Genomic DNA, 22,981 nt, shown 5'->3' with positions numbered 1-22,981 from the left:
CCTATATCACTTATTAACTACGATTGTAAAATGTGTGCAAAATTGCTGGCAGATAAGTTGGCCATACCGATGCCTCAATTAATATGTAACTCAGTGGCTTTATGAGAGGTCGAATGGCGGTGGCCAAATTCTAGAGTCTTCTGTCACATACTAGGCTCCAAAAATGTCTCTGCATCCCATGTGTATTATGTCACTAGATGCAGAGAAAAGTTTTGATTATGCTGAATGGAAAGAAATTTAACAGGTACCGTATTTTTTGGACTATAAGACGCACTTTTTCCCCCTTCGCATGTGTCTCAGCTCTGCCTCTGGTCCCGCCCTTCTGGAAACAGGAAATGAGGGCGGGACCAGAGGCAGAGCTGAGACACATGCGAAGGCAGTGTGAAGCGCCGCTCGCCTTCACTGTGGATGCCGCACCCCAAGGTAAGAATTTTTAGAAGGCAAAAGTTTGTATTATTCTGTTCATTGCTTTTTTTTTTTTTTTTCCACTGCCAGACTTTGGATGTAGAAATAGTTTGTGTAATACGCACATTCCTATAACTTTTTTTTATAGGACTTGACGTGGCAACAATAACAAAAACGGTTGTGGAAAACATTCGTAGGAAAGATACTGGTGCATTTACTCACCATGACATTGTGCCAGTCCTGGATTCCGGCACCACAGAGGTAAGGCAAACCCCCCCCCCCAAAAAAAAAAATATGTGTATTTGCATGTAAATCAAGCTCATGCATATTCATTGTGGAAATCTTGAAAACCTGACTGGATTATGGCTCTCGGGGATCATGGTTACCCACTCCTGCATCCTTGGGATGCCTAAATAGAGGGTCCTAGTTATAGGATTGCTCCTTAAACATTTTGGGTCTTGATAACATGAAAAAAAGTAGTAATGAATGAACTGGAAGGGTATCCAAACTTTTGCACCTGACATATTTACATTGTCGCAGAAAAAGTGGGAGAGCGACCAAGGATACCAGAAACTGGAGGATGTTCGATAAAAAACAGTTTTATTGATAATTTGAAGACTCGACACAACGTCGTGTTTCGGCCATCAGGCCTGCATCAGGAGTTCATCCGCTTCCTACCCAAAGCTTATAGGCTTACGAGTCCCACGTGCTCCGCTGACACACACACAGCTGTATTATCTGTTTTTATTTTTGTTACATTTGTACCCTGCGCTTTCCCACTCATGGCAGGCTCAATGCGGCTTACATGGGGCAATGGAGGGTTAAGTGACTTGCCCAGAGTCACAAGGAGCTGCCTGTGCCTGAAGTGGGAAACTGAACTCAGTTCCTCAGTTCCCCAGGACCAAAGTCCACCACCCTAACCACAGAAACAGAAGCCTGCGCAGCCTTCTACATGGAATGTTGCTAGTGGAATAGCAACATTCCATGTAGATTCTCCAATAGTAGCAACATTCCATGTAGAATCTCCAATAGTATCTATTTTATTTTTTTTACATTTGTACCCCGCACTTTCCCACTCATGGCAGGCTCAATGCGGCTTACATGGGGCAATGGAGGGTTAAGTGACTTGCCCAGAGTCACAAGGAGTTGTCTGTGCCTGAAGTGGGAATCGAACTCAGTTCCCCAGGACCAAAGTCCACCACCCTAACCACTAGGCCACTTCTCCACTACAGTGGAAAAACCTTCATCTCGAGCTTCCTTTTGTAATGTGTTGAGAGCCCATCACATATAGGTTTCTTATCCTTTCTTATGAGCTGCATGGGCCCGTTACTTGATAGTCAAAACTATTTAACTGGGTAGAAGAGGTCCTGCCCATTTAAATCTCCCTGGGTGGGTCAGGAGGGGGATATTCTGCAGGACTTTACTGAACAGTTTCGTTGAATAACTTCGTTAACCACTGTGACATTTGCCGGTTAGAGCTTGGGTGGCCCTAATGATGAATGGGTTTGTCATCTGTTATTAATTTGAAAATGCAGCAAAAGTATTTTTGCTATAAAAAGGGCAACATCACCTAGTAGATTCTGGATGGTGAAGGCACAGGTCAGACATTTTTCCATCGATGTCTGTAACCAAGAGAAACAATAAAGGCTAAGGAGATCTTAAACATATCTAGGAGATCTGGAGCAGAGGACCTGAAAGGTGAGGTTAAGAATTTTGAAATTCATCCTGCAATTCAGAGGAAACCATACTGGGAAAATGCTCCTGGTAATGCCTAGATCTGTGGATAGAGAGGGTAATAGATATTTTAAATAAATAATGTGAGTGATTTTGTAGCTGTTTATTAAGGATCAATGAGAGTTTCCGTTATCAATATCATAAAAGGCCATTTGATGTCTTCTGTGAACTTTCTGCTTAGTAGTAGAATTTAATACTTCGGACAGATTTTTTTTTGTGCTGCTGTTTTACCTGAATCTTACTGATTGCATGGCATCTTTTGGGATTCTAGGAGGACCGTTTGAAGATTGATGTGATCGACTGGCTCGTCTTTGATCCTGCACAGAGGGCCGAAGCACTTAAACAAAGCAATGCCATTATCAGGAAATTCTTAGGTATAAAGCTTGCTTCCCCCCCCCCCCCCCCTCATGGCAGGCTCAATGCGGCTTAGGTACTTATTTGTACCTGGGGCAATGGAGGGTTAAGTGACTTGCCCAGAGTCACAAGCCTGTGCCTGCAGTGGGAATCGAACCCAGTTCCCCAGGATCAAAGTCCACCACTCTAACCACTAGGCCACTCCTCCACTCCACTTTGTTCATTTCAAAGACATATTAGAAATATTGTTCCATTGTGACAGCACTACTTTGAATGTGAATTTAGAATAACACATTAAAAAGTTATTGAAACGGACATGGGGAAGCCACTGCTTGCCCTGGGATTGGTGGCATGGAATGCTGCTAGTATTTGGGATTCTGCCAGGTACTTATGACCCAGATTGGCCACTGTTGGAAACAGGATGCTGGGCTAGATGGACCATTGGTCTGACCCAGTATGGCTACTCTTATGCTCTTAATTGCCTTGTTGGATCTTCTAAGCTATAGTCATAACCCCTGGATTCCCATGGGAAGAGTTTTCTTAAATTTACATATATATATATATATATATATATATATATATATATATATATATATATATATGTATAAATCATTTTTGGCATTTGTATGCCCGGTTACTTTATTTGGCCTTTATCTTGTGAAGTAGGGATTTTAGGGGCTCCTGTACAACTAGCTTCATTTCGCCAATGGCACTTAATGCAGCAAAAATAGCATTCCGTGTTGTGGCACCTGCTTGCGAGAATTACGTGGTAATTCATTCTTTCTTTCTCTTTCTTTTACTTTTTCTTTCTTTTTCTCTTTCTTTTTCTTTCTTTTTCTCTTTCTTTTTTCTCTTTTTCATTCATTTTCTCTTTCTTTCTTTTTCTCTTGCTATTTCTTTTTCTCTTTTTTCTCTCTCTTTCTTTTTTCTCTTTTTGTCTTTGTCTTTCTTTTTTCTCTTTTTCTTTCTTTCTTTTTTCTTTTTCTTTTTTCTCTTTTTTCTTTTTTTTCTTTCTTTTTTCTTTTTTCTTTTTTTCTCTTTTTCTTTCTTTTTCTCTTTTTTCTCTTTTTCTTTCTCTTTTTCTTTCTTTTTCTCTTTTTTCTCTTTTTCTTTCTCTTTCTTTTTTTCTCTTTTTCTTTCTTTTTCTCTTTTTCTTTTTTTCTCTTTTTCTTTCTTTTTCTCTTTTTCTTTTTTTCTCTTTCTCTTTCTTTTTCTCTTTTTTTCTCTTTTTTTCTCTTTTTTCTCTTTCTCTTTTTTTCTCTTTTTTCTCTTTTTCTTTCTTTTTCTCTTTTTTCTCTTTTTCTTTCTTTTTCTCTTTCTCTTTCATGCATGGAGAAGAGATCTCGAGCAAGAGTGATAGAAGGAACAGAGAATGGGAAGGGAGGATGGGAGGAGAGGAGAAAAGAGGGGATCAGGAGAGGAAAGAACAAGTCAGTATGGTTAGAGGAACTGGGTTTGTTTCCCCGCTGCAGCTCCTTGGGACCCTGGGCAAGGCACTTCGCTCTCCATTGCCCTAGGTAGGAAAATAAAAACCCCTTAGATTATTGAGCCCACTAAGGACAGAAAAAAGTACCTGTATATAATGTGTAAACTGCTTTGATTTGTACCACAGAAAGGTAGTATGTCAAGTCTCTTCCCCTTTTCCTATCCATTCACACCATGTCTCACAAAGCCAATCCCTTTTTCTCCTTGCCTCCCCCATTCCCTTGGCAGAAGGAGGAGGCCGCAATGGTCCCAGCTGCACTGAGCAGGGAGAAATGCAGCCTCCGCTGCTAATGCCAATACTCCAGCTCTTGGTCTCCGGTGGCAACGGAACTGGGAATTCCACAAGACAAGCTGCATTTTATGGCCCTTCCTGTAGCCCTGGCTTATGGTATCAGAGGATTAAGAAACCCTCTAGGATGGGATCTTAAGCCAGTCTGATGTCATCAGGGAGGCGCCGTTATGTTCTACTTGTGGGCTGATCCTGTTCTTCTATACTGTATCCACCGCTGCAGCTGATAAAATACTGTGAAATGATTTTAAATCCTTTAATGTTTTGCAGCATCCAAGAAACATGAGGCAGCAAAGGAGGTATTTGTGAAGATTCCTCAAGACTCAATAGCAGAGATATACAATCAGTGGGAGGAACAGGGGATGGACAACCCCCTCCCGGCCGATGATGACAACGCTGTCCGAGAACATTTGTGTATCAGAGCATATCTGGTAAGAAGGGGCTCGGTGTGCATGGGTTCTGGGTTCTAGCATAATACCTGCCTGAGTTTCTTTTTTTAATTGGACTTAATCCTATTTCTTTTCATCTGTGATTCACATACGGAAAGCCTAGAATATTACAGTTTCTAGCATACACTGTATTATGTTGTTAAACTTGGCTATGACCAGCTGAACTCTGGTAGCTTCAATCCCAGTCTTTGGGGCTGGTGTTCTCGGAGCAGGCCTTGTCTTCCTCCCGCCTTCTTTCAAAAGGGCTTGGGTACTTTTCATGTACCTGGACTGGGTCTAGCAGGATGATAAGGAAGGTGAAATTTGAAACTTACCTGTTCATTTCCTTTCCTTTTGTCCTGACAGATCAGTCCAGAACCCTCCCGGGAAGTGTGCAACAACTGTTGCTTTGCCGTATGCTCAGGTCCTCTGGACATTGAGCATTTTATTTATTTATTTGCTTGTTTGTTAATGAATAAACGAATGAAATGCTTGATATACAGCCATTCACGGGATACACTGTGGTGATATACAGTACACCACCACAAACAAGAAAAAAATCCCTACGGTAAACCCAAGAAAGTAGAAAAAGTAGGGAGGAGATGGTGGTCAACCAATAAAACGTCTGTCCAGAGGTTAATTGTAGCATTTGTATGCTATTTAATAAATTTATTGCTACATTCCATATCATCAAGCTGATCAATCCATAGACTGGTGGGTTGTGTCCATCTACCAGCAGGTGGAGATAGAGAGCAAACTTTTGCCTCCCTATATGTGGTCATGTGCTGCCGGAAACTCCTCAGTATGTTCTCTATCTCAGCAGGTGGTGGTCACACACAGCAGCAGCTCTGGCTAGGCCTCCAAGCCTAATCCTTAGGTTTTGTTGAGGCCTGGGGTTGAGGGCTCTTTTGAGCAAGTGCAAACCTGGTGGTGCCAGGTCCCTCCTTTTCTCCCCCCTCCAGCTGGCTCCGTTTAAAAAAAAAAAAAAAAAAAAATTTTAAACGTCCTTAAAGGCGTTTATTTCGACGTTTATTTAAACGTTCATTGCAGCTACTCACTGGGACACCAGTTCGTTACAGCTCGGAGCGGCAAGCAGGTAATTTTACCTTTTTATAGCGGGCAGGGGGTTCCCCGATTCTTCTCCTCGTGGCATATGGCGTTGGAGGGCGAGGGCGCAAAGGGTCGCTCCCCGGATCGCTTGAGCGCTTCTAGAGGGGATGCGGGGGTCTTACAGCCTGATTCGCCCTTGTTGGGTGACAGTTTCGTGACCGATGAATGTCCCGGTCCTTCCTCCGGCGTGGCGGTTTTTCCCGCCATAAACGCCCATCCCCCGCTCCTCGCCTCCGCCATCTTGGCCGGCCATGCGGCTCGGACGGCTTCTTCGTGGGCCGCCCTTGAGGTTGGAGACATTAATGCCATGAACGCCCTTAATTTGGGCAACGGCACAAAGCGGCTACAGTTAAGTGCCGTTCTTCCCGCGCGGCTCCTTCGCGGAGTGTCGCGCCGGACGCCATTTTGGATGCGCAGCATGTCTCTCCCCCGCTCTTGCGAGCGCCGGTTGAGGGTGCGTCTAGGGCGGTTGCCCAGGCTGCGGAAGTGCACAGTCTGGGGGGTTTCTCCCCCGAGTTTGTTTTGCTGCTGCATCAGGCTTTCCTCATGCAAAACGCTGCCCCTGCTCCCTCTTCTGATAAAGAGGTTGAGGTTCCCAGAGGTAAACGCCCTCGGGTTGATTTCCAGGCCTTGGAGGACTTTGTCTCCTCCGATTTAGATGAGGGCAGCGTGTCTGAGGTCTCCCAACGGTCCTTTGCGGATTCCTTGGAGGAGACGGATCCCCGCTCGGATGGAGCGGATGACCCCTCTGCAGCGCGGCTTTTTAGCCCAGAGGATTTGCCCAACCTGTTAGTGCAGGCCATGGGCATTTTGATGATTTCCTCTCCGGAGGACGTCTCTCCCTCAGCCCCTGTTGGCTCTGCCATTATGCTGGGGACGAAGCGCCCGCCTAGAACCTTCCACGTGCATGAGCCATGCACCCCTTAATTTCGGCTCAATGGGATGTCCCGGAAGCGAGCCTTAAAGTGGCTAGGGCTATGTCCCGCCTCTATCCTTTACCTGAAAGTGAACGTGAGGCCTATCTGTGGCCTACTGTGGATTCTTTAATCACTGCGGTGACTAAGAAAACGGCTTTGCCGGTGGAAGGTGGCACGGCCCTAATGGACGCCCAAGACAGAAGATTGGAGGCGGCCTTAAGGTCGTCCTTTGAGGCAACTGCTTTAAGTTTGCAGGCCTCGGTTTGCGGTTCCTATGTGGCCAGGGCGTGCCTGACTATGGTGCAGCGGGCTTCCCCCTCGGATCATTCCTTGAGGGTTGATTGGCCGGCCCTGGGATCGGGCCTAGCTTATTGGCAGACTTGCTGTATGATGTCTTGAGAGCCTCAGCTAAAGGCATGGCTCAGACAGTCTCTGCGCGGCGGTGGCTTTGGCTGAGACATTGGTCTGCTGACCACGCCCCTAAATCCCGCCTGGCTAGATTGCCTTTTAAAGGCAAGCTGCTCGTTGGGGTCGAGCTGGACAAAATCGTGACCGATCTCGGCACGTCTAAGGGCAAGAAGTTACCAGAGGTCAGGGCTCGGGCTAGTACCCGTCCCGGTCCCTCCAGAGGACGGTTGCAGGAAGCCCGTCGGTACCGCCCGGCCAGGCCGGGCTCCTCTGCCCCCTCTTCCTTCAAGAGGAATTTCTCCCCCATGCAGCATTCCTTTCGCAGAGACCGCCGTCCCGGAGGTGCTCCCTCCGGTCCTCCCCCAGGGTCTCGTACCCAGTGACGGGGCCTTGGTCCTCGCCCCAGTGCAGATTGAAGGACGGCTGTCCTCGTTTCTGGGTGAGCGGACCACAGTAACTTCACACGCTTGGGTGCTGGAAGTCATCAGAGACGGCTACAAGCTAGAGTTCTGCCGACCCTTAAGAGACGGGTTTGTACTCTCTCCCTGCAAGTCTCCGGTCGAAGCTGTGGCAGTGCAGCAGACCTTGGACAACCTGATCCGCCTGGCTGCGGTCGTTCCGGTGCCAAAAAAAAAAAAAAAAAAAATCAGATTGGCAAGGGACGTTACTCCATTTACTTTGTGGTACCAAAGAAAGGAGGTTCTGTCCGGCCTATCCTCGACCTCAAAGGGGTCAATCGGGCCTTGAAAGTGCGGCACTTTCGCATGGAGACTCTCCGCTCTGTTATAGCGGCAGTGAAGGCAGGAGAGTTCTTGGCTTCCTTGGACTTCAAGGAAGCATACCTGCATATTCCCATCTGGCCTCCTCTCCAACGCTTTCTGCGTTTTACAGTCCTGAGACGACACTTCCAGTTCAGAGCCCTCCCTTTCGGGTTGGCTACTGCTCCGCGGACCTTTTCCAAAGTAATGGGGGTCATAGCGGCCTTCCTGCTAAAGGAAGGAGTGCAAGTCCATCCTTATCTGGACGACTGGTTGATCCGAGCCCCCTCTTATGCAGAGTGCGGCAAAGCTATGGACTGGGTAGTTGCTCTTTTGAGCTCCCTGGGATGGATCATCAACTGGAAGAAGAGCCAGCTGCGCCCGACTCAGTCCCTGGAGTATCTGGGAGTTCGATTAGACACCCAAGTGGGCAGAGTGTTCCTGCCAGACAATCAGTTTGTCAAGCTTCAGGCTCAGGTGGACTAGTTCCTAGTAGCCTCTCCTATTCGGGCTTGGGACTACGTGCAGCTGTTGGGCTCTATGACGGCCACGATGGAAGTAGTGCCCTGGGCCAGGGCTCATATGAGACCACTACAGCTATCTCTGCTGCTGCGCTGGACTCCGATGTCGGAGGATTATGCTGTGCGCCTTCCCTTGGACCCAGCAGTGCGCAAGGTGCTGAGCTGGTGGACACAGACAGACAAGTTGTCTGCAGGAATGCCTCTGGTGACCCCGGAGTGGATTGTCGTCACGACAGACGCCTCTTTGATGGGCTGGGGAGCCCACTGCTTGGGAAGGACAGCGCAGGGGCTCTGGTCTCCTGCAGAGGCAAGTGGTCTATCAACCTCCTGGAACTCAGAGCCATTCGGTTGGTGTTATTGGAGTTCATCCCGGTACTGGTGTTGAAGCCTGTACGGGTCCTGTCGGACAATGCCACGGCTGTGGCCTATATCAACCGCCAGGGAGGTACCAAGAGCGCCCCTCTAGCCAAGGAGGCTATGAGTCTTTGCCAGTGGGCGAAAACGAACCTGGAGCAGCTTTCAGCGGCCCACATTGCCGGAGTCATGAATGTCAAGGCGGACTTTCTCAGTCGCCATACCTTGGAGCCCGGAGAGTGGCAACTATCTGCTCAGGCGTTCTTGGACATCACGAAGCGCTGGGGCCAGCCGAGCCTAGATCTGATGGCGTCATCGGCCAATTGCCAAGTGCCGCGCTTTTTCAGCAGAGGATGGGACCCTCGATCCCTGGGAGTAGATGCTCTTCTCCAACGGTGGCCGACACAAGAGCTCCTCTATGTGTTCCCGCCCTGGCCCATGTTGGGCAGGGTGCTAGACCGGGTGGCAAAGCATCCCGGCAGGGTAATCCTGGTGGGTCCGGATTGGCCCAGACGTCCCTGGTATGCGGACTTGATCAGGCTCTCAGTCGACGATCCTCTGCGGCTGTCAGTGGAGCAGGGCCTGTTACATCAGGGTCCCGTGGTGATGGAGGATCCCTCTCCCTTTGGTCTTACGGCCTGGCTATTGAGCGGCAGCGTCTGAGGAAGAAGGGCTTCTCAGACAAGGTTATCGCCACTATGTTGAGAGCGAGGAAGCGCTCTACTTCTACGGCTCGCTTTCTCCCTTCACTGCTCCAATTCTTCAGTGTTGGCGTTCCTGCAAGAAGGTCTGGAGAAAGGCCTGTCGCTCAGTTCCCTTTAAGTCCAGATAGCGGCTCTGGCTTGCTTCAGGGGCCGCCTGAAGGGTGCTTCCCTGGCTTCGCAGCCAGATGTGGTGCGCTTTCTCAAGGGAGTTAATCACCTGCGCCCTCCTCTGCACTCAGTGGTGCCTGCGTGGATTCTCAACCTGGTGCTAAGAGCATTGCAGAAGCCGCCTTTTGAACCCTTGGCAAGGGCATCTCTGAAAGACCTGACGTTGAAAGCAGTCTTTTTGGTGGCTATCACTTCAGCCAGAAGAGTTTCCGAGCTCCAGGCGCTCTCTTGTCAAGAGCCTTTTCTGCAGTTCACTGAGGCAGGAGTGACTATTCGCACAGTACCTTCCTTCCTGCCCAAGATTGCTCTCGCTTCCATGTGAATCAGCAGCTCTGTCTCCCTTCCTTTCGTAGGGAGGACTACCCAGAGGAGTACTCTGCTCTTAAATATCTGGATGTGAGACGAGTCATCATCAGATACTTGGAAGTGACCAATGATTTCCGGAAATCGGATCATCTGTTTGCCCTGTTTGCAGGTCCTCGTAAGGGTCTGCAGGCTGCTAAGCCTACAGTGGCAAGATGGGTCAAGGACGCCATGGCAGCGGCTTATGTGGCCGCGGGGAAGGTGCCGCCTATCCAACTCAAGGCTCACTCCACAAGAGCTCAGGCGGCCTCGATGGCAGAGGCCGGATCCGTCTCCTTGGAAGAGATATGCAAGGCGGCAACTTGGGCTTCGGCTCATACATTCTCCAAGCATTACCGTTTGACGGTGGCTGCACGGGCGGAGGCCCGGTTTGGAGCTTCAGTGTTGAGGTCAGGGATTTCAATGTCCCGCCCTGGGTGAGTACTGCTTCGGTACATCCCACCAGTCTATGGATTGATCAGCTTGATGATATGGAAGGTAAAATTATGTATAATCATACCTGATAATTTTCTTTCCATTAATCATAGCTGGTCAATCCATAGCCCCTCCCAGATATCTATACTGTTTTTATTCTGGTTGCATTTCAGGTTCAAGTTTAGTCTTCAGTTACTTCAGAAAGACTTCGTGTTCAAGTTTTTTCACTTGGATTCTTCAAGAGTTGAGACGAGTTTGTGTTACAGTGAGCTGCTGCATTCCTCTCCCCCCCGTTTTACGGGGCTGGATTGAGACATAAATTCTGCCGGCACTCCCTCCCGCTTCGTGCGGCTGTAGGGCAGCTTTGTACCCCTCCCGCTTCGGCGGTGTTAGGGTCAGTCAGCTCCTCCCGCGGTTGCGGTTGCAGGATAAGCCAGATCCCCCCGCATCGGCGGGTGTGGTGTCCCTCCCCCGCTCCGCGGGGATGAGCTGGACGGATTCCCCTCCCCCACTTGTGTGGGGATGAGCTGGGTTAATTCCCCTCCCCCGTTTCGGCGGTGGTGAGCTGGGCAGAGTGTCCCTTCGTGGGTGTAATTCTCTTATGTGCTGAGTCCTGCGGATGGTGCTTTGATATCGACATACTGAGGAGTTTCCGGCAGCACATGACCACATATAGGGAGGCAAAAGTTTGCTCTCTATCTCCACCTGCTGGTAGATGGACACAACCCACCAGTCTATGGATTGATCAGCTATGATTAATGGAAAGAAAATTATCAGGTATGATTATACATAATTTTACCATCATCCTTTGGACAGGTTAGCCATTAGGGTGTAGTGAAAATCAGTCAGAAGACGTCCTCACAGCACAGATCAACGAAGTGAGCGAATGTGCCGGAGACCGGCGCTGAAGAAGACTAAGGCTGGCGGGGGTTGGGGACCCCCGCCAGCAAAGGTACCTTGCGGGGGGGGGGGGGGCGAAAGGGAGGGGGCCAGGACTAAATCTGTGGGGGCCCACGCCCCCTTGGCCCCACCTAGCCACGCCCCTGGTGTGATCACTGGAAAGCTGTGGTTCTTGACTTCGCAATACCTAACCCGTAATGTTTTGTGAGTGAAAGCAGGAAGGATTAAGTGACTGCCTTGTAAACACTGAATGACCCTGAAGCATCTCTAGAACTAGCAGATCTTTCAACAAATAGGCAGACGAGGTCCTCTCTCTGATCCACTTGGGTAACAATGATTTGGAAACTCGAGAGATGCACTGACCACAACCAGGATGTAGAGTGGTTCAAATATCCTAATAATCTTCCTTTCCTTTCCTTGTGCTTTAGGAAGCCCATGAAACCTTTAACGAGTGGTTTAAGCACATGAACATGGCTCCGCAGAAGCCCGTTCTTGTGGGACAAGCATCCTTCACCGAGATGGTGGCCCACGAACATAAAGAAAAACAATATGAGGTTAGTGCATATAGGAGTGTGGAAAGCTACCTGCTAGTATTTCGCATTAACATATGAATTGTAAATGCAATTTTCAGGGCAACCAAGAAAGTTGTGATGGGTTCAGTTCTATAACTGGGTTCCCCCACTTAGGCACCCCGATGGCACATTGTGAGCAGCTATTCTAGGTCGGTATCTGTGCTCCAAGATGCCATTTATTTATTTTATTTGTTACGTTTGTACCCCACATTTTCCCACCTATTTGCAGGCTCAATGTGGCTTACATGGTGCCGGAGAGGTGTTGGTTGACTCCGGAGTAAACAATTACAGTTACAAGGTTAAGTTGTGGTAGGAAAATACTCATGTAATTATTTCATTGGTTCATTGTAAGCCGCTTTGGGGCTGCTAAACTGCGGCAAAAGGCGGGGTATAAATGACCTAAATAAATAAATGTATATTATAAATTAAATATATTATAAAATATTATAGAATAGTAACGTAAGGTGCCATTAGCATGTGGAACTGGGAGCCCTGCCTATGCTCTGTTCACGTGTACTTGCTCCCTTATAGAATGTGCACAAATGCTCATTTACTCATTTGCCTAGTTCTGGAATTATCCTTAGAGTGCATCGTATACAGTCGGTATTCAAAATTGCAATACAACGATGTGGAAATCATGGAGAACATGAAGACTTTAGTTGCAGTTTTCTCACCCATTTCGTACATTTTTAATAATAATGTGCAGAATGAATATATGTAAAGTGTCATACAGTTTCCACGTAACCCTCTCTTTCTCCCCCTCTCACTGTAGTTAAATATAACAAATACTGTGGTCAGTGCAGCCATCCTATGACTTGACTATCATAGTCTTATATCTAATACTAACATTTCTCCGACAGATGGATTTTGGTATATGGAAGGGGCACTTGGATGCCTTAACAGCTGATGTGAAAGAGAAAATTTACAATGTCCTACTCTTTGTGGATGGAGGATGGATGGTTGATGTCAGAGAGGTAAACCGTTTCTTAAACCATTGCAGGATTCATATCGATCAGTAAATGCCCTTCATCAACTATCCAAGTATAAAACTGAGCAGATATCAAAGCGGGCTTTGATCTTAGGGAACTGGGTTCGATTCCCACTGCAGCTCCTTGTGACTCCGGGCAAGTCACTTAACCCTCCGTTGCCCCTGGTACAAAATAAGTACCTATGTAAACCGCTTTGAATGTAGTTGCAAAAACCACAGAAAGGCAGTAAATCAAGTCCCATTTCCCTTTCTCTGTTTGAGATTCTACATAGAATGTTGCTACTATTTGAGATTCTGTTGCTACTATTTCAGATTCTTTTGAGATTCTACATGGAATGCTGCTAGTGGAGGAGTGACCTAGTGGTTAGTGCAGTGGGCTTTGATTCCGGTGAGCTGGGTTCGATTCCCACTTCAGCTCCTTGTGACTCAGGGCAAGTCACTTAACCCTCTGTTGCCCCAGGTACAAATAAGCACCTGTATATACTATGTAAACCGCTTTGAATGTAGTTGCAAAAAGCACAGAAAGGCGGTATATCAAGTCCCATTCCCTTTCCAACTCTGGAATGTTGCTACTCTTTGGAATTCCGGAATCTTGCTATTCTTTGGAGTGACAAATAAGTACCTGTATATACTATGTAAACCGCTTTTAATGTATTTGGAAAAAACAAACAAACAAACACACAGAAAAGCAGTATATCCAGTCCCATTTCCCATATGTGGGTGAGTGGGGTAGATAATGCACATAGCATTTGGATGGAACCATCAAAAACTGAGGACGGACAAAATTATGCATCCGAAGTATATTAAGGGAGCTCCTCAGAGAGGTTTTGGTGGGAGCATAAATCTTCAAAGTGGTCCTCTGCAGCTAGAGGAGGACAGATAATGATCCTGTACATAAAAGTGACAGCAGAAGGAAGGTTGGAACTATAGGCAAGTAGACTGATCTCAGGCGTAGGAAAACTGATAGACTACTGAGGGAAAGACAAACCAGCAGGTTGCAGAATTCAAGGCAGCAGCGTTTCACCAGAGGGCGGGCAATCATGCCAGACTAACCTGTTCTTTTCTTTGTTTATTTGTTGATTGGGGACTAGAGAATTAGATCATGGGTGTGTCCTGAATATGATTTACTTAGATTTCACAAAAACTTTTCAGGCTTATAAATTGAACAGCCTGGGGGTTGGATCCCAGGGGGTGGTAGATTGGATTAGAAATCGGTTGAATAATTAGATAACCAAGCATAGTGGAGTGGAGGAGTGGCCTAGTGGTTAGGGTGGTGGACTTTGGTCCTGGGGAACTGAGGAACTGAGTTCGATTCCCGGCACAGGCAGCTCCTTGTGACTCTGGGCAAGTCACTTAATCCTCCATTGCCTGCCGCATTGAGCCTGCCATGAGTGGGAAAGCGCGGGGTACAAATGTAACAAAAATAAAAAAATTGAATTTTCTCTGAGGAAAGAAAAGTGATTAGTGGAGTGTCCCAGGGATTGGTCCTGAGGCTGGTTCTGTTCAGTGTCATGTGGGGGAAAGTCTGCACAGTGCAGCTGTTACAGCTGGAAACAGCAGCGGTAGAATTACCTAAAGAAAGCATGGGGCTAACCTGCATAGAGAGGCCGTCACAATCCTAAGGAATAGACCTGATTTGCATTGAGATTCCCAAAAAGCATCAGAGCACCCACAGCGGGATGGCATGGAATACATATGAGAGGGTTGAGAACAAATCAGAGAAAAAAATTTTTTTCACTTAATTAACGTGTAATTAAACTCTGGAATTCATTGCCATAGAATGTGGTAAAGGCGGTTAGCTTAGCGGAGATTAAAAAAAAAAAGTTTGGACGGCTTCCTAAAGGAAAAGTCAATAGATCATTATTAAAATGACTTGGGGAAAATCCACAGCTTAATTCTGGGATAAGCAGCATAAAATGCATTGACCTTTTTTGGGATCTTGCCAGGTATTTGTGACCTGGATTGGCCACTGTTGGAAACAGGATACTGGGCTTGATGGACCTTTGGTCTGTTCCGGTGTGGCAATACTTGTGTACTTATGTACTTAAGTCAGATGGAAGACATGGACAAAAGGGGTGTTGGTGCTGTGTTATGTTTAGAAATTAGTTGCATGTTTACCAAAAGGATAAATCTACAGTAGGCAGACTGGATAGGCCACTTTGGCCTTTATCTACTGTTCTTTTGTACTATTATTTTGATGTGGGTGTATAATTCACCTCAGTCTTGGAACACGGTCAGAGACACTGTGCTGTGACTTGTAGCAGCAAAAAACAATTCAGAGTAAGTTTTTTTTGTTTGTTTTTTTTTTCATGTAACACAAGTTGAGCTGTGGAATCTGTTACTGGAGATTGTGATTAAGGAGACCCTTATTACTACTATCTACTTATCGTTTCTTTAGTGCTACTACATGTACACAGTACTGTACACAAACACGTGAGAGAAGGTTGAATAAGTTCCTGCAGGGAAAAAATCCATTAATTATTAGCCAGGTTTGGTACTGGGGGGAGAGAATTACCAAACGAACCACAATCTGCTTTAAATCTAACTGACTTTTTAGAGAACTCCATGGAGGTTATTACAGAGAGAACAACACTGTTGGTCACATTTGCTCTGCAACTTGACCGCAATAATATATTCAAGCTTTACTTCCGCCACATGAATTCTCCCTTCCTCGGATCAAAAGTGCAGATTTTTCCAGATCTTTCTAGTGACACTCAAAGAAGAAGAAAACATTTTCTTTTGTTAAAAGAGAGAGTTCTTCGAGTCGGAGGGACTTTCATGTTAAGATTTCCTTGTAAATGTTATGTTTCTTTTAATTCCACGAATTATATTTTCTTTGATCCAGGGAAATTAACTGAATTTATTACCTCTAAAGAATAATGCTGCAATAGTTTAGGATTGCAAGTGCTTATACCCGGCAGTGATTACAACAGCTCCTTCAGCTCACGTTTTCTTTCTTTATATTGAGTATAAATATTACCTAGATCTTGGATCTATTATTGTAGACTAAATAATTGGAAATTTTCCTGATAATTTATTTCCTATTTTGATATATTTTTTCTGTTATCTGGATTTATGTTATATTGCATAAATGTAAATGTATATAATTTACAAATAAAAAAAAAAATAAATTATTAGCCAGGTAGACCAGTCATCGCTTATCCTTGGAAATGAGATTTTCCTTTCGGGATCTGTGGAGTACGTGACCGGGTTAGGGTTACCATATAGCTCCAGAAAAAGGAGGGAGGACAGATTGAGCCAGTCTGGGAAGCAAAACCCGGATTGGATCAATGTTTCCTCCTTTTTCTGGAGCTATATGGTAACCCTACTTGACCCACTCTGGCCACTATCTGAAACAGGATGTTGGGGCTTGATGGACTCACTATGGCTTATCATATGTCCTTGTTTATTTAGGATATGGATGAAGATCTTGAACGTGCCCATCAGATGGTTTCACTACGCAAACTCTGCCTGCCAATGATGTGTATTTTGCTCCACACAGTTCTCCACAGCACTAGTCAGTACCAGGAATGCCTGCGAATCGCTGATCTGGTTTCATCCGAGCGCCAGAAGCTCTATACAGTGAGTACCAAGATAAGCCTAGCAGTAAAATCTGAGAGACTGATATCTTATCGCGTTTACGAGTGAGGTTCTTTCCTGCCATGCTGTGTGCAAAACTAACCCATTTGGAGACCTTATGAGTGAAAGAAAGAGATCCAGGAAACCTTGCCTGGGAATTTTTCTCTTTAATCCTCTGGGCTGTGTGAATGTCAATACATTCAAAGTCAAACTTCTTTTACTAAGAGGCTTTATCCTCTCTACAGAGAGAGAAACGAGAACTGTCAAAGGGAGAAGTTAGAAGTGGACATTACTTTAGAAACATCAGAAACACAGATGATCATTAATACTTTTTTGTATTTTTACTCTGCCTGTCCAGCACTGCAAGTCCCTTTCCCAAATAGCTTACAGTTGAAGTGGGTACTTTTGGCAGCTGACTTTACCTCCTGCTGCTTCAGGGTCACAAGAAGTGTTCAGTGGAGGAACTAGTTTCTCTGGTTATTAGTCCATTGCTCTAATCACAAGGCCAATTCCCTTTCTTACACCAGAGCTTGAATTTCATTGTGTATAAAGGTTAGCAATTGTTTTTAGAATGGATTCCACAGGTGCTTTGTAAATTTTACTGATGGAAATAGCCTGAAAAAAAAAAAAAACCACAAAGGCAAGCTTCACCCAGCTAGGAAAAGGATTTAGGACTGTGTGGAAGTAAGGTTATAACTGAGCTGACTGCTTGTTAGAACTGTGGGGAAAGAAAAAAAAAAGACATTTCCGTGTAATGCTCTTTATTTCCTACATTACTTTGTTTAAAAGTAATAATGGCCTGCCTCTCCCAAAGGCAGTACACCTTTCCAATGAAAGGGTCGCCCTTCCCAACTAAGCAAGGGAGATGGGGAGGAAGGGGGGAGGGACTTGGGGCACCCGAGTTTAACACCCCAGAGGCTGTCAAAGAAAGGAAAAGAAAATAAACCCTACCAAGCCTCTAATTGAGATTCTAGGCACAGAAGAACTATTATAAATATCTCTAATATCTTAAAGAGAGAGAGAGAGACTAATGGGCTCACCTCCTGCCTGCTGGGAGACTGAGAAAATACTGAGGCTAAGGTCACATGGCCAGGGCTCTCATTGGCTGTCTAGTCTTAGAATTACCTCAGTCTCCACCTGCTGGTAGGTGCACACAACCCATCAGTCCAATCCTGGTCCGGTCTGGAGGGACGCTAAGGAAATAACCGTTGCATGGACCAGTATAAACAATGTAAAAACCATGAGCTTTTAGGACTACTTAAAATTTAAGATCAGTGGGAGGAGCAAGGAATAGTTGTGTTCTGGGGCCAGGAGCAGCTGCAGGGAGAGAAAGGCTAGAGGGGTGAGCATAAAACAGTAACCCCCCCCCCCCCCCCCCCCAAAGACAGTTAATCCTACTCTGACCTGTATCCAATAATTTTGCTTCTACCCTGCCAACAAATCCCACATGTGCTAATGGTATTTGGCCAGAAAGTGTCATCAATTCATGTGAATACAGGGAATGAAACTAAGGTTCCTTGAGCCAGCTCAACCTGTCACCTGTTGAACAGATTTATTTGTGTTTTAGGTTTATATGCTAACCCAAACTTGCATATTCTGGCATTCCTACCCAAATGAACCAATCTAATCCTAGGATCCCTTCTACCCAACACATATCCAGAAGACGACAACAGTGACTCAGACTACATCTCCCACCTAATTTCCCTATACTTTTCCCTGTCCCATCCCCTTCCCGCTCCCTCTACCCATCCTCCAATGCTCATCTACCCCTTGCTCAGACCTCTCCTACTCCCCTCACCCTTCCCCATCTTTACCTACCTATCTCTTTTACTATTCTGCTATTATTAACCTACTAGTAAAAGAAGCCCGTTTCAGAGCAAATGAAATGGGCGCTAGCAAGGTTTTCGTCGCCAACACCCCCCTCCCTCCCTCCCTCCCTGGTCAACCCCTTCGTTGTTCTGGCATTGCTCCGCCCCCAACGTCATGACATTTGACGTGAGGGCGGGGCCCAGAGTGATTTCCCCCCCCCCCTCCCCCCCGCCTCCCTGCCAACCCCTTGGTTCTGCCATTGCTCTGCCCTCGAGGGCGGGGCCCGGAGCGATTTCCCCCCCCCCCCCCCCCGCCTCCCTCCCTGCCAACCCCTTCGTTGTTCTGCCATTGCTCCGCCCTCGAGGGCAGGGCCCGGAGCGATTTTGGTGGCTTCACCACCACGAACCTTCGAACCTTTTTGAAGGAAGTCAGAGCTTGGCTTCACTGACGTCAGTGTCCTCAGAACGTTGAGGGTGAGCTTTATTATAGTAGATATTTTCTCTATCAATACTCTGTAATCCATATTATTATGTAAGCCTCATTGAACCTGCTTTAAGTGGGAAAGTGCAGGGTACAAATGTAATATGCGGGATTATGATTCTCCACCTCTAACGGGGGGTCATATTTGTAGTAAGATGAGATCATATTTCTTCTTTGTTGCTTTAGGTTTTCTCCAAAGAAGAGTTGAGAAAGTTACTACAGAAACTGAGAGACTCTTCCCTCATGCTGTTAGACCAAGACTTGGATCCACTGGGTTATGAAATTCAGTCATAAGTTTCCCATTTCTATACTGCGTTTGAAACTCTTCAGTTGTTATGATTTATACAATTAAAGAAACCAGTGTCAATTTTTTTATTTTTATATTTATCAGATACGTATTTGGTTGGCGTTTTACATTTAGTACCTTGTTTCATAATACAGATTTTCATTAATAAAAAAAACCAAAACATTTCTTTGTAGTGAAAATGTGTTACTTACATTCGTGATTATTTAAAAGGAACTGTTGGTTTCCATTCTCTCTTTCTTGCTGTTGATTACGTTGTCCATGCTGCTTTGGTTTGGATTCCAGATCCTGGGTTCGTAACGCTACCTCTCCAATAGATTGTGCTCTGGTGGGCTTACTAAATGATGGCAGACACACCAAATGGCCCACCCAGTCTGCCCATTAGCAAGCAAATGCACATACAAATTCCCATATGAAACCCAGTATCTAGATCTCTCTCCCCCTGTGTCCTTCACATAACCTACTAAGTAGAGAATGACACAGGGACGGGGACAAACTTTGTCCCTGTCTCATTCTCTACTACTAATTAGTACCATTATTATGGTAAAGGCGGTTAACTTAGCGGAGTTTAAAAGAAGGTTTGGACGGCTTCCTAAAGGAAAAGTCCATAGACCATTATTAAATGGACTTGGTGAAAATCCACTATTTCTGGGATAAGCAGTATAAAATGTTTTGTACTTTTTTGGGATCTTGCCAGGTATTTGTGATCTGGATTGGCCACTGTTGGAAACAGGATGGTGGGCTTGATGGACCTTTGGTCTTTCCCAGTATGGCAATACTTATGTACAGAACTGCAACTGCTGGTCCATGCAGGTTATCCCCATGGCTACGTTGCTGTTTTGGATTGTAACTGCTGTTTTCTGAAGGCTACCCCAGTGTTTCATTTCCATTTACTTGCCACCAGGGATCCCTTGTGTTTATTCCACACTTTTTAAAATTCGGTTGCCATTTTTATCTAGGTTACCACTTGTAAGAGGGCAGTCCAGGCATACAGCCTGAGAATATTTTTCACAGCACATGTACTTATGGGTACAGGGAAAAGGGGTATGGTAGGAGGCGGTGAGTACACATAGGACCAGTGTTAGTGGGTGGCAACTGGGACAATTGCCTGGGGCCCCAAACCTGCCTCGAGTTGAAGGGGGTATAGCCCATAAGTGGGCTTTGGTCCCTCACCAGGTTCTGCCTTGGGCCTCCTACACGTCTAACACTAACCCAGAATCCGCACCAAGGACGTTTAATGAAAGGAGACGGCATGACATCAAAAAGTTCAAGTCAAACACCCCCACCCCTCCCCACGGAGCCACCATATTGATGGGTGTAAAACAAACGATCTGCAGCTGTATCCTTGTTGGTAGCATTTATATTTAATCTGGAGAGAATGCTGTAATAGGATTTTTTCCTTAATAGCAGGAGGCTGAAGTGCCAATAAAAAGGCTGAAGCAAAAATCATAAGTCAAATACACAGTGCAGTACGACTGCGAGTTAACATTAGATATCAATAGTCAGCATAAGTAATTGAACATATGGTACAGGAACTAAACAAGTGCAACTGAAGAACACAAAATATCACAAAAGGCAAGCAGCGACAGGAGCACAGTAAGTGAAGGAAATGATTCTAAGCCACATCAGTGCTGTAAGTAATGAGTACTTGATAGTTGAGTTGTGTATCATAACAGCAATAAAATACAGTATTTGTCAGTGGTTAATATGTATGCTGTATGAGTGAGAGGCAAGCGTACTGTGCAATAAGTGACAGCATGCGAAGAGTACAGCATATGGATGTACAAAGAGGAGCTGTCCGAGTGGAATAACCATATGTACATAGGGGAAGCTTTCACATCAATCAATAGCCATACATAAATGTTTTTGATATAGAAATATCTTTATTTTGACATCCTAAGGATAAATAGAGACATGTACCGCAGTACTGAAAACCATAAATACAGCATTGCAAATAACAAATACATATCAATTTATGCATCCAGCTTTTCTTACATAAGTACACAACTGTGGAACGCTTTGCCCAAAACCGTGAAATCTATCCACAACCATCTTAACTTCAGGAGCTTGTTTAAGAAGTCCTTACCCCCCTGACCCGAATTAACTTTCTACTTCCTGCGACACAGCAAAACTATGGACCGTATTGGACTTTTATCACCATCCCCTCTTTATTTCTTTGTTGCTTTTTTTATTTATGTTTCTTATATGCCTAATACTATATTGTGTATTTGTATTTTATTGAAACAGAGCCTGCCTCTACGGTATTGTGTAAGCCACAATGAGCCTGCAACTAAGTGGGAAAATGTGGGGTATAAATGTGTTAAATAAAATAAATAAAGCAAGCACTAGAACACTGACAACATTTTGAATATAATCCTACCCTCCTTCACAGACCCCTCAAAAACTCCCCAAACCCCTCCCCTTGAACCCCTGCTAACAGAAATCATGCAAACCCAAGGAGGTTTAATAATAAAACAATATAAACCTCACGTTTGCTATTGTTTTCAATTGCGTCTGCCAAAGTTTTGCATCCCTCAGTGTGGTGGCAAGCTCCGCCCACTAGCTTCAGCCCACTCAATGGACCAGATAGGCTCTTGCTGTCGCCTGTTATATCAAACCTCATTGCTCTACACAGGGACATGTGCTGTGCACCAGTTTTTTCTTACTGCTTGGACTGCTTGACTTTTCTCCTGGCAGTGCAGCTGAGAGTGAGATGGAAGCTCTATTAGTATAAGAGCATTTAGGAAATGACTTTTTAAGATGAACTGCCTCTGAGAAGGTGGTTTAAATGTCTATCATACAGATTGCTTTTTGGGTAAAACTCTAAGAATTTATGTATTTGGGTCCCTCAGGCTTAGTTATCATGTCAATGGTTTGCTGAGGTGAATTAGTCTTTGTAAGGAGGTGCCTTACAACAAGTGTTCAGTTCTGGTCGCCTTATCTAAAAAAAAGATATAGTGGAATTAGAAAAGGTTCAAAGAAGAGCGACCAAAATGATAAAGGAGGTGGGATTTCTGACTCATATGAGAAAAGGCTGAAGAGGTTAGAGCAGTTCAGCTTTGAAATGAGACAGATGAGGGGAGATATGATTGAGGTGTATAATTAGAAGTAAATCGATTTTTTACTTGTTCCAAAAGTACAGGAAGTTACATGAAAACTCAACCAATAGTTAAGCTCTTGCACTCTTTGGAGGATGTGGTACTGGTAATAGCTGTTATCTGGGTTTAAAAAAAAGGGTTGAACAAATTCCTGGAATAAAGTCCATAGTCTGCTATTGAGAAACATGGGGAAGCAACTGCTTGCCCAGGGCCTGGTAGCATGGAATGTTGCTACTATTTGGGATTCTGGAATGTTGCTGTTATTTGAGATTCTGCATGGAATCTTGTCACTCTTTAGGATTCCAGAATCTTAGGGGTTCCACATGGAATGTTGCTCTTCTTTGAGATTCCGCATGGAATCTTGTCACTAGCATTCCAGAATCTTGCTACTCTTTGGGGTTCTACATGGAATGTTGCTACTATTTGGGATTCTGGAATGTTGCTGTTATTTGAGATTCCGCATGGAATCTTCTTGACACTCTAGCATTCCAGAATCTTGCTACTCTTTGGGGTTCTACATGGAATGTTGCTACTATTTGGGATTCTGGAATGTTGCTGTAATTTGAGATTCTGCATGGAATCTTGTCACTCTTTAGGATTCCAGAATCTTGCTACTCTTAGGGGTTCCACATGGAATGTTGCTCTTCTTTCTGCATGGAATCTTCTTGTCAATCTAGCATTCCAGAATCTTACTACTCTTTGGGGTTCTACATGGAATGTTACTACTATTTGGCTTTCTGCCAGGTACTTGTGACCTGGATTGGCCACTGTTGGAAGCAGGATACTGGGCTTGACGGCCCATTGGTCTGAGTCAGCATAGCTACAAGCCTGTGGGCAGG

General features: G+C 45.4%; 1 protein-coding gene across 1 annotated transcript in view; it reads left to right on the top strand.

Moving 5' to 3' along the window:
* NUP107 (nucleoporin 107) overlaps positions 1–19,111 on the top strand; it is a 50,118-nt gene extending 31,007 nt beyond the window's left edge. The window contains exons 22-28 of the mRNA XM_030215426.1: positions 554–666; positions 2,411–2,513; positions 4,538–4,698; positions 11,741–11,866; positions 12,745–12,858; positions 16,287–16,454; positions 18,927–19,111. Of these exons, the coding sequence (XP_030071286.1) occupies positions 554–666; positions 2,411–2,513; positions 4,538–4,698; positions 11,741–11,866; positions 12,745–12,858; positions 16,287–16,454; positions 18,927–19,034 (893 nt within the window). The 3' untranslated portion in view covers positions 19,035–19,111. The remainder of the gene's footprint in view (positions 1–553; positions 667–2,410; positions 2,514–4,537; positions 4,699–11,740; positions 11,867–12,744; positions 12,859–16,286; positions 16,455–18,926) is intronic.
* The last annotated feature ends 3,870 nt before the right edge of the window (positions 19,112–22,981 follow it).

The sequence above is a fragment of the Microcaecilia unicolor genome, chromosome 9 (genome assembly GCF_901765095.1).
Source record: "Microcaecilia unicolor chromosome 9, aMicUni1.1, whole genome shotgun sequence".
Lineage (NCBI taxonomy): Eukaryota > Metazoa > Chordata > Amphibia > Gymnophiona > Siphonopidae > Microcaecilia > Microcaecilia unicolor.
This window is presented reverse-complemented; position numbering and strand designations above follow the sequence as displayed.